Below are 14015 nucleotides of genomic sequence, written 5' to 3' on the forward strand. Positions count from 1 at the left end.
GCATATTCTTGGATATCTACGGTAAAGCCTTCGGAATAGAGATCCAGGCTGGTACCAATCTCTCCGCCCAGTGACAGGGGCGGGGCTGGTTGCTAGGAGGCCGATTTTTCCGCCAATCATTTTCCTAGTTCCCAGTGGGCGGAGCGCGCTCACCGCGTCTGTGGTAACCCGGGCTGCGGCAAAGGAGCCTGCAAGAGGCGGTGAGAGACAGGCAACCGGGTTGGGGGAGGCTGAAGTGCCTTGGGGGTCCTGATCTCGGTCCTCGTGACTGCTGGAGGAGGAGGAGGGCCTCCTTTACTCCAACTAAAGGACGCAGGCGTTCCTGACTGCCCCTGATGGACCAGGGCGAGGACCCTATAGGGTCCTATAAGCGAGAAGATGGTGCAGGTGGAGGTAGTTGGGAGGTGGTGGTGGGGTGCTGTTGACCGCCCTCTGCGGTTTGAATCTAGTGGATCAGACATTTTTCTCGGTCTCCTTCGCTTGAGGCCCACTGGCCTCCCAAGGGCAGCTACTAGTTCCACTCGCGAATTATTCTATCCATCAATTATTTATTTATGTCTTTTCAAGTATTTTTATTTTAAATGCTTCTCACTTGAATGGAAATGTGCGCAAGGGCACGTTCTCCCGCACTCCCGTGTTCCGTGTTCAGTCACACTTCTGTCAGGCCCAGTGCTGCGCTAAGAGTATCCGCAGTTTAGATTTTTTTTTTTTTTTTTTTTTTTTGTACTGGGGATTGAACTCAAGGGCATATAACCACTGAGCCACATCCCCAGCCCTTTTTTTTTTTTTTTTTTTTTTTTTGTATTTTATTTAGAGACAAGTTCTCGTTAAGATGCCTAGTGCCTCCGTAGGTTTCTGAGGCTGGCTTTGAACTTGTGATCCTCCTGCTCCCACAGTTTATATTCTTGGCTCTCAATCTGGAACTATCCAACAAGGAAGGTTTTAAGTTCACTCCTTAAGTTTAGTTATCCCACTAATACAATCTGACGAGACTGAAAATGCAAAGATGTTCAGAGCAACTGTGTGTAAGAGTTGCCACAATCAAAACTAAAGACACTAGATATAGTCTAATGCCCAAACATAAATTGATGCATAAGTGTATGGAAAATTGTAAATTTAAAAATGAGGATGCAAAAATTAGACTTTAAAAGTTGAGTGAATATGGAGGTTATAATTAGCACTTTCCAACTTCTTGGAAGGCATATTCTTGGAAGGCCTCTGTACTGGTAATTAATAATTTATAAGTACAGCAGATTAAAGTGGGAGACTTGTGTTTGTTGATCACTGTTTATATCTGTACTAACTTCCTTTCTCTTCAGAAGTGATGCTTTGCAGTCCTTCTAAAGTGTTTATGTAGCTATCAAATTTAAGAACCACTGTGATGGTTCCTGGACCATGGACCTGAAGCTTTCTCAGAAGAGTTGGCTCTAAATGAACACTTTGTGCTACCTACACAGTTCCTTCTGGTCAGCCTCTGTGATGACTTGCTTGAGGTCAAGGGTGATGGCCCAATAATTGAAGGATAGAAAGGGTTATAATAATCCAGATGGAATTGAGTTCAGAGCATTAGTGATGGTCTCTGTTCTGTTTTAGCCATTTAATTTGTCCATTTAAAATGCTCCATTACCCCATCTCATTCATTCATGCTCTTTCTCAACAGCAAAAATAATGTAAATTATTTCAATTTAAATGGGATGATATTTGTAAGTGACATACTCATAATATTCTCTTTAGGTTACACTAATTTTGCCATATTTAAGTAACGTGCTGCTCTTCAGTTCTTTATTCAGATATAGGTGCATAATATAATTTATTTTTATCCTTTTTTTTATATAAGGAGAGAATATGACTGCTGGTTCGGTGTGTGTCCCTCAGATCATACCACTTCGAGTGCCTCAACCTGGAAAAGCAAATCATGAAATTGATAACAATACTTTTTTGGAAATGAAATCAGGTAGGAATCACATGTGTTGGAAATTGTTTAAAATAACATTGTCATACTCTTTGTGTTCATGTGGTTGCTGATTTATCTCTTTATATGCTTTCTATACTCAGGATGTTGGGAAGTTTGTAAAACTTTCACAATTCCAAACAATGTTGTACTTTGGTTATTTAAAACATGGTATATATTTAGATTAAAATGGTTAGCTTTGACTAAGCTCTCATTTATATAGGTACACAGTTCCAATTGATTCACCTTAGTTGAATTTAATTTTAATTAAATTAAAAAATTTTTTTTTTAAAGAGAGAGTGAGAGAGGAGAGAAAGAGAGAGAGAATTTTAATATTTATTTTTTAGTTCTCGGCGGACACAACATCTTTGTTGGTATGTGGTGCTGAGGATCGAACCCGGGCCGCACGCAGGCCAGGCGAGCGCGCTACCGCTTGAGCCACATCCCCAGCCCCTAAATTAAAAAATTTAAAAAATTTAAATTTAATTTAATTTTCCCAGGAAGCTTGTTATTTTGCTTGGATAATAAATTTAACTTACTATGGGCTGGGGTTGTGGCTCAGTGGTAGAGTGCTTGCCTAGCATGCATGAAGAACTGGGTTCGAACCTCAGCACCACATAAAAACAAAATAATGTGTCCACCTAAAACTAAAGATACATAAATAAATAAATATTAAATAAATAAATTTAACTTACTAATACAGACTTTCAAATGTCTCAGTTTAGAAATGGAATCCCAGCTTTGACAACATCTGATGACCTAGGGCACTTTACATAGCCTTTCTGAGTCTCAATTTCCTTATAGTAAGATAAAGTTAGTCATATCTGCCACTTGGAGCCATTGTAAGGACTGAGTGACTTGGTATATATGTGAGGTGAACAGGATCTAGCATGTAATAAAATACGTTTTAACTATTATAAAAATAAAAGAGAGAATATATCTCCTGGTAATATTTATTCTTCAAACTTTTAAATGTATCTATATACATACACACACATGTACATTTAATGAACATGAGAAATGAAAGCTTTATAGATCCAAAATTTGAAGAAATATTTGTCTAAAAAAGATTTTGAAACTCCAATTGTATATTTTAATAAATGTATACAAACTACCTTCATTTCTAGTATGTCTCCTATGCTTCCTAGACTAAGAATTCCAACTAAGAATATGGTTACATTATACTATGTCCTCCTTTATCTTAAAAGCTAATTTGATTTTTAAAAATAAGGGACCAAAATTAAAATGTAAATATTTGTGCTCATAGTTCTTATTTTGATACAAGTTTTTGTTTTGATACAAGGTCTCACAAAGTTGCTGAACTGTCCTCAAACTTGTGATCCTATTGCTTCAGCCTCCCAAATACCTGGGATTACAGGTATATGGCACTGTGCCTGGAAAGATACTATTTTTTCAATCTCAGAAATTAACAAAATTAAAAGAAAAATAGGTAACATACTTTATCGGGGAGATTGTGGTTAAATAGGCATTTTCATGCATGGCGGGTGGCAGTGTACGTTGCTTAATCACCCAGGGAGTGCAGTTTGAATATATTAATCAAAAGTACAAATGCAAAGTCAGGCTCAGAGAGGTATGTGCCTAGAGTCCCAGCTACTCAGGGAACTGTAGCAGGAGACTTTCAAGTTCAAGGACAGCCTGGGCAACATAGCTAGACACTATCCTAAAGATGTTTACAAATGTACATACCTTTTGATCTATTAGTACTATTTCTACGTATTTGTTTTACAGATGTACTTACAAAAAGAATTCTTTATAGGATTGTTCATTACAATGCTTATGTTTGCAAAAGCAAACAATCTAAGTGTCCATCTTTAGAGAGTTAAATTGTTGTTCGCCTGTATGAGGAGATTGATTGCAGACATAACAAAAAAAGAGAATGTTCTTTATGTGTCAAAATAGACATGTTAATAATTGAAAAAAGAAAAGAAATGTGTGGAACAGGATATAGTATGCCACCATGAGTGTTAAAAGGGAGGGGAAAATAAGACTATATACCTATATGTACCAATAAAGTTTTTTTTTTTTTTTTTTTTTTTGGTACTTGGGATTGAACTCAAGGGCACTCAAACCCTAAACATCCCCAGGACTATTTTATATTTTATTTAGAGACACGGTCTCACTGAGTTGTTTAGCACCTTGCTGTTGCTGAGTCTGGCTGTGAACTGATGATCCTCCTGTCTCAGCCTCCTGAGATGTTGGGATTACAGGTGTGTACCACCACACCCAGCCCAATAAAAGTTTTCTGAAGGACACTCAGTATACCATTGGTTGTCTTTGGACAGCCAATGTGAGATCTAAGAGGGAGAATTTCATTGTATAGCATTTTTAAACTTTTGAATTTTTAATCATGAATTTATTGCATTTAATTTTTAAAAAATATTTATTTTTTAGTTTTTTAGGTGGACACAATATCTTTATTTTATTTTATGTAGTGATGAGGATCGAACCCAGCCTGGCACATGCCAGGCGAGCGAGTTACCGCTTGAGCCACATCCCCAGCCTGCATTTAATTTTTTTCAGGCATTACAAGAATCATTTACCAAGTCCAAAAAAAATATAATAAGTCATTTCTTAAGAAATGCTCAAGGCTCTGCCATGCCCAGTGGCACACACTTGTAATCCCAGCAGTTTGGGAGGCTGACAGAGGAGGATCACAAGTTCAAAGCCAGCCTCAGCAGTGGCAAGGCACTAAACAACTCAGTGAGACCCTGTCTCTAAATAAAATACAAAATAGTGCTGATGTGACCCAGTGGTCAAGTGCCCCTGAGTTCAATGCCAGGTATCATACTCACCACCACCAAAAAAAAAAAAAAAAAAAGAAAGAAAGAAAAGAAATGCTCAAGGCTGGGGGTATACCTTAGGAGTAGAACACTTACCTAGCATGTGCAAGGCCCTGGGTTTAATCCCCAACACCACAAAACAAAATGAATGAAGAAGTGCTCAAAAAAAAAAAAAATTAAAAATTAGTTTCTGTTTTCTATGTGGATGGTGTTATCTTAAAAACTGACCTCTATTCTATTTGTATCAATGCCCTGTTAGAGACACAAAAGAGCATAATGGTTCAAGAGCATAGGTCATGGTTTCAACTGACCAGAAGTCATACCACAATGCATCTATTATTTAGCAAATTTGTTAATCTCTTAGGGACTCAGTTATCTCATCTAGAAAATGGGCATAAAATAGGGACTCATAGAGTTATGCAGATGAAGTCAGAAGTGAGCTCATTTGGGCTGGGATTGTGGCTCAGCAGTAGAGCCCTCACCTAGCACGTGCAAGGCCCTGGGTTCAGTCCTCAGCACCACATAAAAATAAATAAGTAAAATAAAGATATTGTGTCCAACTACAACTAAAAAATAAATATTTTATTTTTAAAAAAGAAGTGAGCTCATTCATGTAAAGCACTGTGCTAACACAGAAAAAGAATTATTGTTAGTTATTTTCATATATATATTCAAATTCATGTGTGAATTTTCATATGTTTATATGTATGTGTAGAAACTCCTCAAATAACTGACATTTAAGCATTATTCAGGGGTAGCCTCTTTAGTGTTAGTTTATAGTTATCCTGTTTTGAATTTTTCAGATACCCCAGATGTCAACATATATTATACCCTGGATGGCAGCAAACCTGAATTTCTGAAGAGAATTGGTTATGGAGAAAATAATACGTTTAAGTATACAAAACCTATTACTCTGCCTGATGGAAAAATACAAGTTAAAGCTATTGCAGTCTCTAAGTAAGTTAAGAAAGTGGTGATCAGACTGATTTATAATATAATGACATTATGTTCTGATTTTACTTATTTATTCCTTTGAGAATTAGTGTTGCATTAGAAAGACACAAAAAACTTAATTGTAGCATATACAAGTAACTCATTGTTTTATTTGCATTTTACTGAGGTATGCTGTAAAGTGCACAAATCATAAGTGCATTCAATGAAGTGAAATCAATAAGCTCAATGAAGTATCATTGTGTATTAACATTGCTTTTATTTCAAATTCCACTTTGGATCTTCAGGAAGAAAGAGCCTGCCTAGGGCTGGGAACCTCCTCTAAAGAGCTTCTCCTGGCTCTGAGGAAAGCATTGCATTTACTGGATGGTTCTTATTCCTCAGGATGCAGCCTACAACAGCACCATGATTCACTCTTTCATTTTGTATTGATTTAATTGATTTTTTTTTTTTTTTTTTTGGTGATGCTGAGGATTGAACTCAGGGCCTTGTGCAAGTAAGGCAAGCACTGTACCAACTGAGTTATATCCTCAGCCCCTGAGCTATATCCTCAGCCCCGATTTAATTGATCTTTGAAGCTGTTGTCTTTTCACAAAAGTGGAGGGCATTAGCCACTTTATTCTTCCTTTCCCACTTGGTGCCTTTTAACCATTTTGAAACCTTTTTGAAAACACTATTAATTTGGAAACGTTCACCATATGTTGTAGGGGAAAAGCCTCAATTGCTTAGCAAGTCTGTGTGATTGTGATGGAAGAATCATTTTGTTCAGCAAGACCGGTTTGACCGGTTTGGCCACATTTCGGGAATCTATTTAAGCGCCAAACCAAATACCTGTTGGCCCCAGACTCCCCCTGCTGGCTGAACTACTGCATGACCCCTTTTTTTAAAAAAATATTTTTAGCTGTAGATGGACACAATATCTTTTTTTTTTTTTTTTTTAAATGTGATGCTGAGAATTGAGCCTAGTGCCTCACACATGCTAGGCAAGCACTATACCACTGAGCCACAACCCCAGCCCACTACATGACTTTTTGAAAAGAGGAGCAACTTTACCAAAGATGATTGTCTTGGTATCTGAAAAAAAAAAAAAAAAAAAATTTAAAGATAAAATGAAGCTGGGCACAGTGGTGTATGCCTGTTAGTCCCAGTGGCTCAGGAGGCTGAGGCCTGAGGAATGTGAGTTAAAAGCTAGCCTCAGCAAAAGAGAGGTACTAAGCAAATCAGTGAGACCTGTCTCTAAATAAAATACAAAATAGGGCTGGGGATCTAGCTCAGTGGTAGAGTGCCCTGAGTTCAATCCCCAGTACCCCCTCAAAAAAAAGAGTGAGGCAAAATAACCCCTTAAATGCATCATTGTAATTTACTAAATACTGGAATTTTGTTTTTTCCCACTTACCAAGGCACTTCTTTTTAAATTTTTTTAAAATTTGTTTTAATTAGTTATTTATGGCAGTAGAATGCATTTATGCACTTTGATATATCATACATAGATGGGATATAATTTCTCATTTTTCTGAGTGTACATGTTGCAGAATCATATTGGTCATGTAGTTACATATATACATACATTAATAATGTATGTTTCATTCTACCATCTTTCCTATCCCCACATCCCCTCCGCTCTCCTCTAAGCCACTTCTATCAAAACAAATCATCTCAATTATCATTAAAAATTAGAAACAGTAGAAAGTATTTTGACATTCTCACCGAACTTTCTCTGTGCCCACTGAGTGCTTTAGTAACACCAAAGTATTTCAGATGTGTTCAGTTTCCCAGGCTGGCCTCATGCTTGTGGTCCTCCTGCCTTAGCCTCCCAAGTCTCTGGGATTACAGGTGTGCAACATTGTTCCTAGATAAAATAGTTTTTTATGGAAATTATACTGCTTTATTTAAGTCAGTTTCTAGGTACTTAAGGTAATTTCTTAGTAAGGAGTCAAAGGACTTTAAATGAGAGTGCTAACACTTGAAGGTCATTAACATATTAAAAGGAAAAATTGTCATGAAATTTCAAATGACAGAGGAAAATGTTTATTATGTAAAGAGTGGAAAAAAATAAGGTACAAGTTTACACTTATGACTTTAACTGCACTTTAAAATGCATAGAGAAAAGACTGGAAGAAAACATGCCAAACCTTAGCAGTCACTGCCTTTGATGACAAAATTATGTATGTTTGCTTTTTATTCTTGATAACTTTAACAGCTTACAAAACTTAACTTTTGTGATAATAAATAAAGGGATAAATAATAAATAAAGGATATCTGAAATTACATAACCAGTTCTTCTCAACTTTGCTGAATCAGCTAGTCATTATTGCATAGCAAACCATTCTAAAACTTAATGTTTCAAAAGAACAATTGCATTTTTAATTATTCTGTGGGTCAGTATTTTGAATTTTTTTCAGTTTGTTTGTTTTGTTTTGCTACTGGCAATTTACCCTAGGGGCACCTTACCACTGAGCCCCATCCCCAACCTTTTTTGTTTTTTATTTTGAGACAGTCTAACTAAGTTGCTCAGGGTCTCCCTAAATTGCAGAAGCTAGCCTTGAACTTGTGATCCCTCTGTCTTAGCCTCTCAAGCGGCCAGGATTATAAGTGTGTGCCACTGCACAGTATTTTGATGTGTATTCAGGAGGTGGTTCTTCTGATGATCTTGCCTGAGATCAGTTACATAGCTGTCTTTTTTTGTTTGTTTGTTTTTGGCTCATTTTGAATTGGATGGTCTCAGAAAGCTTAACTTACATGTCATTTTTGGTGCTGGCTATAGGCTGGAGCCATGTCTCCTGCAAGATATCTTTATGTTTTTACAAGGTGCCCCAGTTCTAAAATGCAATAAGAGAAAGGACAAGTCCTGCAGATTTTTTTTAGATTCTGCTTGTGTCATATTTACTTGGCCAAAGTAAATCACATGGCCATACCCAAAGTCAATGTGGTAGGAGATTTTACAAGGGTATGGATGCAGAGAGGTATGGTGGTGCCTCAGAACTCATTATTTTTTTCCACGTTTTTTTATTGGTGCATGATAGTTGTACATAATGATGGGATTTGTTGATACATATTCATACATACATATATAAACAATATAATTTGACCAGTATCATGCCCCAGCACTTCCCCTCTTCCTTCCCACCTCCCATCTTCTGATCTCTTTCCTCTACTAATGTCCCTTTGATTTTCATGAGTCCTGCATACTTTTTTTTCCCCTTTTCCCTCTCTAGCTTCCACATAGGAAAGAAAACATGTGACCCTTGATCTTCTGAGTTTGATTTATTTTGCTTAAAATAATGATCTCTATTTCCATCCATTTCCTGCAAATAACATAATTTTATTTTCCTTTATGTGAATAAAACTCCATTGTGTGTATATACCTCATTTTCTTTATTCATTCATCTGTTGATGGACGGACACCTAGGCTGGTTCCATAGTTTGGCTGTTGTGAATTGTGCTGCTGTAAACATGAGCATGTAGTTTCTTGACTCTAATTTTTTAGGATAAATACCAAGGAGAGGTATGGCTGGGTCATATGATGGTTTCATGCCTAATCTTTTGAGGAATATCCATACTGATTTCCATAGTGGTTGTACTAATTTACAGTCTTACCAACAATGTAAAAGTGTTCTTTTTCCTCTACATCCTCTCCAGCATTTATTATTATTTGTATTCTGATGACTGCCATTCTGACTTGTGTGAGATGAAATGTCAGTGTTATTTTGATTTGCATTTTCCTAATTGCTAATGATGTTGAACATTTTAAATATATTTTTGCCATTTGCATTTCTTCTTTTGAGATGTGTCTGTTTAATTCATTTGCCCATTTATTAACTGGGTTACTTGATGTTTGGATGTAAAGTTTTTGAGTTATTTATATATTCTAGATAGTAATCTTCTGTCAGAAAAGTAGCTAGCAAAGATTTTCTTCCATTCTGTAGTTTCTCTCTTCACATTATATAATTGTTTGCTGTGCAGAAAGCTTTTTAATTTGGTGCCATTCTATTTGTTAACTCTTGGCATAATTTCCTGAGCTTTAGGAGGACCAATTATTTTACCAGTCTACCACAGGTGCAAATTAGAATTACCCAAGGAGCTTTGCAGAATCCTGATGCCCAGGTCACACCCAGACCAGTTAAATAACAGACTCTTGGGGATAGGACCCAGGCATCAATATTTTTAAATACTGATTATTCAAATATACAGGTGATTCCAATATGCAGCCAATATTGACCACAATGGACATAAAGCAATGGAAAATATGTTTTTGTTTATAGATATTTGATAAACACAATGTTTTGTAAATATATTTTTATTGAAGTATGAAATTCTAGGATGAAAAGAAAGGAATAGGGCATCATTGCAGGTGGATATATGTGTGTGTGTGAATTTTGCATCCAAGAATGGTTAGAGAAAAGAACATATGTGGACAGGAGGGACCAGGAACTTGGGAACATCTCAAGAAGGGGAAGTGACCTATATTGATGATCCAGTCCAGAGTCTGTACACTCTCTGACATTTGTCTTGCTTCTTTAAAAGTCTCCTTTGTGGTCAGCAATGTCCCATCTTGGTATGATATCATTTGGTAGTGTGTTGGCAATGAACTTGCAGGGTTCTGCCTTCTCCCTCACTAACCTCATATAGGGGTCACAATCAATTAAGCTCAGTAGAGATTAAAAACTACGTTGAACTGAAGATATGGAATTGGACTCAGAGTCCTCTGAGGATAATTGTTTTCTTCAGTAGAACTATGAGGGACTCTCCAGTTTTGCAACAATGGTTGAGAAAAAAGATTTTCAGTGTATTGCAGCTCATCTCATAGACCTCCATTTGTAGCCCCTTGGCACCCATAATATGCCCTAAAATGTTACTTCTCTACCTGGAGGTCATAATTCAAGCTCATTGTGTAGAGGCAAATTCCAAGAGATAGTACAATATGTTCTGTTTGTGTGAAGAAGTAGATCCAGATGTTATCTACATAGGCAGCTACAAAGGCAAGAAGAAAACTACTTTGAGAGATGTTGTTTAATGATGTGTAAAGAGGACAAAGCTTAGAGACCCTCAGATTTGGATTTTTAATCCTAGTTCTATCACTTACTCTGTGTGCCCTTGATTAAATTGTGTGGACTTCTGACTCATTTTTCTCGTTTGTTAAATGAAGTTAATAGAATTTGACAGCTGTTGTGAGGATTAGAATTAACACACTTAATACAACACTTGGGTTCACACTTGCAGTAGCAGTTGCTGTTGTTTGTTATTTTGATTCTTAGCAAAGAGCTAAAAGATTGATATTTGCTATTGTGTGAACCAACTCAAAAGACATACCTCATATTTGAAATGTTTATGCCTGGGTAAACAAATGGTTTTTACTCAACCCTTTTAAGTTCCTACACTAGAGGTTTTCAACTGGGCATAATTTTCCCCCCACAGGACATTTGATAATGTCTGGAAACATTTTAGTTATCATATGTAGGGTGATAATGTGCTTGTAGTGGCAGAGGCCAGGGACGCTGCTAATCATTGTACAAGGCACAGGACAAAACCCTTGAAGAAGAATTATCTAACCCCAAATTTCAGTAGTTTTCAGTGGGTTGAGAAAATATGACCTAGATCAAGTTGTGGAATATCCATAGATACAGCTTCATAACTCCCTTGCAGCCATTCAAGTACCTTGGTATTTTATTGTGAGTCTAGAGCTACACAAAAATAATTTTCTGTTTGGATGTACTTCATATTGATACTTCCAAAGATACATAGTTAAGGTCTCCAGAATCTAGCCCTTATCAAAAGTTTATATATTTTTCAAATGGGATTTGGGCTCTGAGTAGGATTTACAGTTCCAACTCCAGACCTAGTCCTTTTTGAGGATCATAATCAGGATGAAGTCCTTCTACTTAGCAGGCAACTTAAGCTGGACTTTGGGCTGTTTTTAGCTGGGATAGAGTCCATGGGTGAATGCATTATCTAGGTCCCCAAGGAAAGGGCCAGCTGTGGTAGGGGAGATAACCTGGGCCTTACACCAGTAGAATAAGTGCAAGATATCAGGCTTCCACTCTACAGGGTTGGAAGTGCCCATTAAGGGAGCTCTGTGATTGTTCAGAATCTGAATGATCCCTGATTGAAGATGTTTGTGATATCAGGGAAGTGTGCTAATGAGGAGGACAATTAGATTTTAAATGTCATACCTAGAGCCAAAGGTGACCTTGCAGATGACTTGGATCCTGAGGTGAATGAGTTAAGCATGTAGTTAATATAAATGATCATTTATATGTGCATTCACACATTTATGCATCTATAAATTTGGTTTTGATATTTTTAAGTGCTTTCCCAGTGTTTAGCTACCTGTGATTCACTCTAGCCAGTGAACTTGCAAGTATCCTTTGATTACAGAAAGCCAGGCATATTATTTCTTTACTATAGCCTCTCAGGTAGATTGTGGTTGTTTAGATTAATTATGTATATATAAAATAAACACATCACATAAATACACCAAGAATTGGTTTCTGGAAATATAAACACGAAGGGAAGCCAGGCACGATGAAGGCAGTCTGATCACCTGAGACTCCCATACTGTGAGAAAGTTCAAGCTATCTATATGGAAAAAGAGCGGGGATAGAAGAGAGAGGGAGAAGGAGAAGGGGAAAAGAGAAAGAAGTTATTTGAGGGAAGAACACATTTTGGAAATGCAGCCCAAATGAGCCTTCAGTTGACTCTACTTCTCCTGACACATGATGTCAATCACATGAAAGAGAGCAAATGAGATCTGCCCAGCAGAGACCAGTTAATCCACAGATTTGTGTTTTAAGGCACTACATTTGTGGGGTACTGTGTTAGCTTTCCATCAGTATGACAAAAATTTGAGAAAAATCAGCTTAAAGAAAGATTTATTCTGACTCATAGTTTCAAGGTTTCAGGCCATGGTCACTTGGCCCCACTGCTTTGGGCCTGTGGGAAGGCAGAACATCCCAGCAGGAAATGAGGGATGGAGCAAAGCTGCTTACCTCCCGGTGGCCAGGAAACAGAGAGGAGGGGCCAGGGTCCCATATCCCCTTCAAGAGCATGCCTCAAATGACCTAATTTCCTTCTAGTAGTCCCCAACACCTGAAGGTTCTACTGTCCTCCACAAGTACCATCAACTGGGACCAAGCCTTCAACATGTGAGCTTTTTGGGGATATTTAAGATTCTGACCACAGCAGGTGATTTGTTACACAGTTAAAGACTCCCAAACAGAATGAGATAAGGAAAGACTTGAAAATTAAGTTTTGATTTCTTCAATTTAAAATGAAATACATTTCAGACCGAGACTAAGGAACTTTAAACAGAGTCATTTTAATTGCTAGCTACCTTTTCTTTGAATCTTTGCATAACACACTCTTTTTTTATTTTCAGAGACTGCAGACAGAGTGGAATTGTAACTAAGGTATTTCAGGTAGATTATGAACCACCAAATACAGTTTCTTCTGAAGACAATGTTGAAAATATTCTCAAAGTTTCTTCAAAGGCAAGTAATGATATTATACATTCAGATTATTACTATATTCTTCGTCTGTCCTTCTCGGTGGGCACACCTTCCCTTTCATTATATCACCTCTGCTTATAGTCAGGTCCTAATTTAAGTAAAGTCAGTATCAGCCATTGCGAAGTATCTTCACTGATTCCTCAACCTTTGGTCAATTTCTCCTCCACTTTAGAGATTAGAATTCCTACCCAGCAACACTGCCCATGCTCCACTGGCTTCAGTGGCTCTTCCTTACCTACTGAAAGAAAGCAGAAAATTTTAGCCTGCCATGTAAGTAATCAGTGTTCATTCTTGGCCAGGCTTTCTTGCCTTGACTGTAACTTTCCCCCTGTGTAAACTCCAGTTAAATTAAACTTATACACGGTGTTTTATCACTGCACCAAGTCATCTCCTTTTAAAATCACTTTGATCATGTGATTATTTGGTTCTTTGTCAGTCTTTGCCATGTGCTGTAAGCTCCAAGGTGGCATAGAGTGTGGCTGCCATACTCAAAGCCTTGCTCAAGAGAAGGCAGGAGAGGGTGATGAGTATATATGTGGTAAATAGGTTCATCAGGCCAGGAGAAGCTCCCAGTGGGCATAGACTTCTGTTCTGTTGAAATTTTCATTCCCAAAGATTCATCTCTTTGGAGAAAATTCAAGCTATGTGAAGACATTTGAAATTTCAGTCCCTGCATTGTTGGCATAGATAATAATAGATCCAAGTAACAGGGCCAGAGGACAGACTAGTTCATGGTAAGGCAACTAATCAAAAAGTCTCAGTCGGAGTTAATACAGAAAGTTTTTGGTGGTATCCCTTAAGTGAACC

The 14015-nt window shown here is 37.4% G+C and overlaps 1 protein-coding gene across 1 annotated transcript in view; it reads left to right on the plus strand.

The window, feature by feature from the left end:
- The first annotated feature begins 1845 nt into the window (after positions 1-1845).
- Positions 1846-14015, plus strand: part of Dzank1 (double zinc ribbon and ankyrin repeat domains 1) — a 77663-nt gene continuing 65493 nt past the window's right edge. The window contains exons 1-3 of the mRNA XM_026400706.2: positions 1846-1954; positions 5556-5709; positions 13079-13190. Of these exons, the coding sequence (XP_026256491.2) occupies positions 1846-1954; positions 5556-5709; positions 13079-13190 (375 nt within the window). The remainder of the gene's footprint in view (positions 1955-5555; positions 5710-13078; positions 13191-14015) is intronic.

Source organism: Urocitellus parryii, chromosome 6 (assembly GCF_045843805.1).
Source record: "Urocitellus parryii isolate mUroPar1 chromosome 6, mUroPar1.hap1, whole genome shotgun sequence".
Classification (NCBI taxonomy): Eukaryota; Metazoa; Chordata; class Mammalia; order Rodentia; family Sciuridae; genus Urocitellus; species Urocitellus parryii.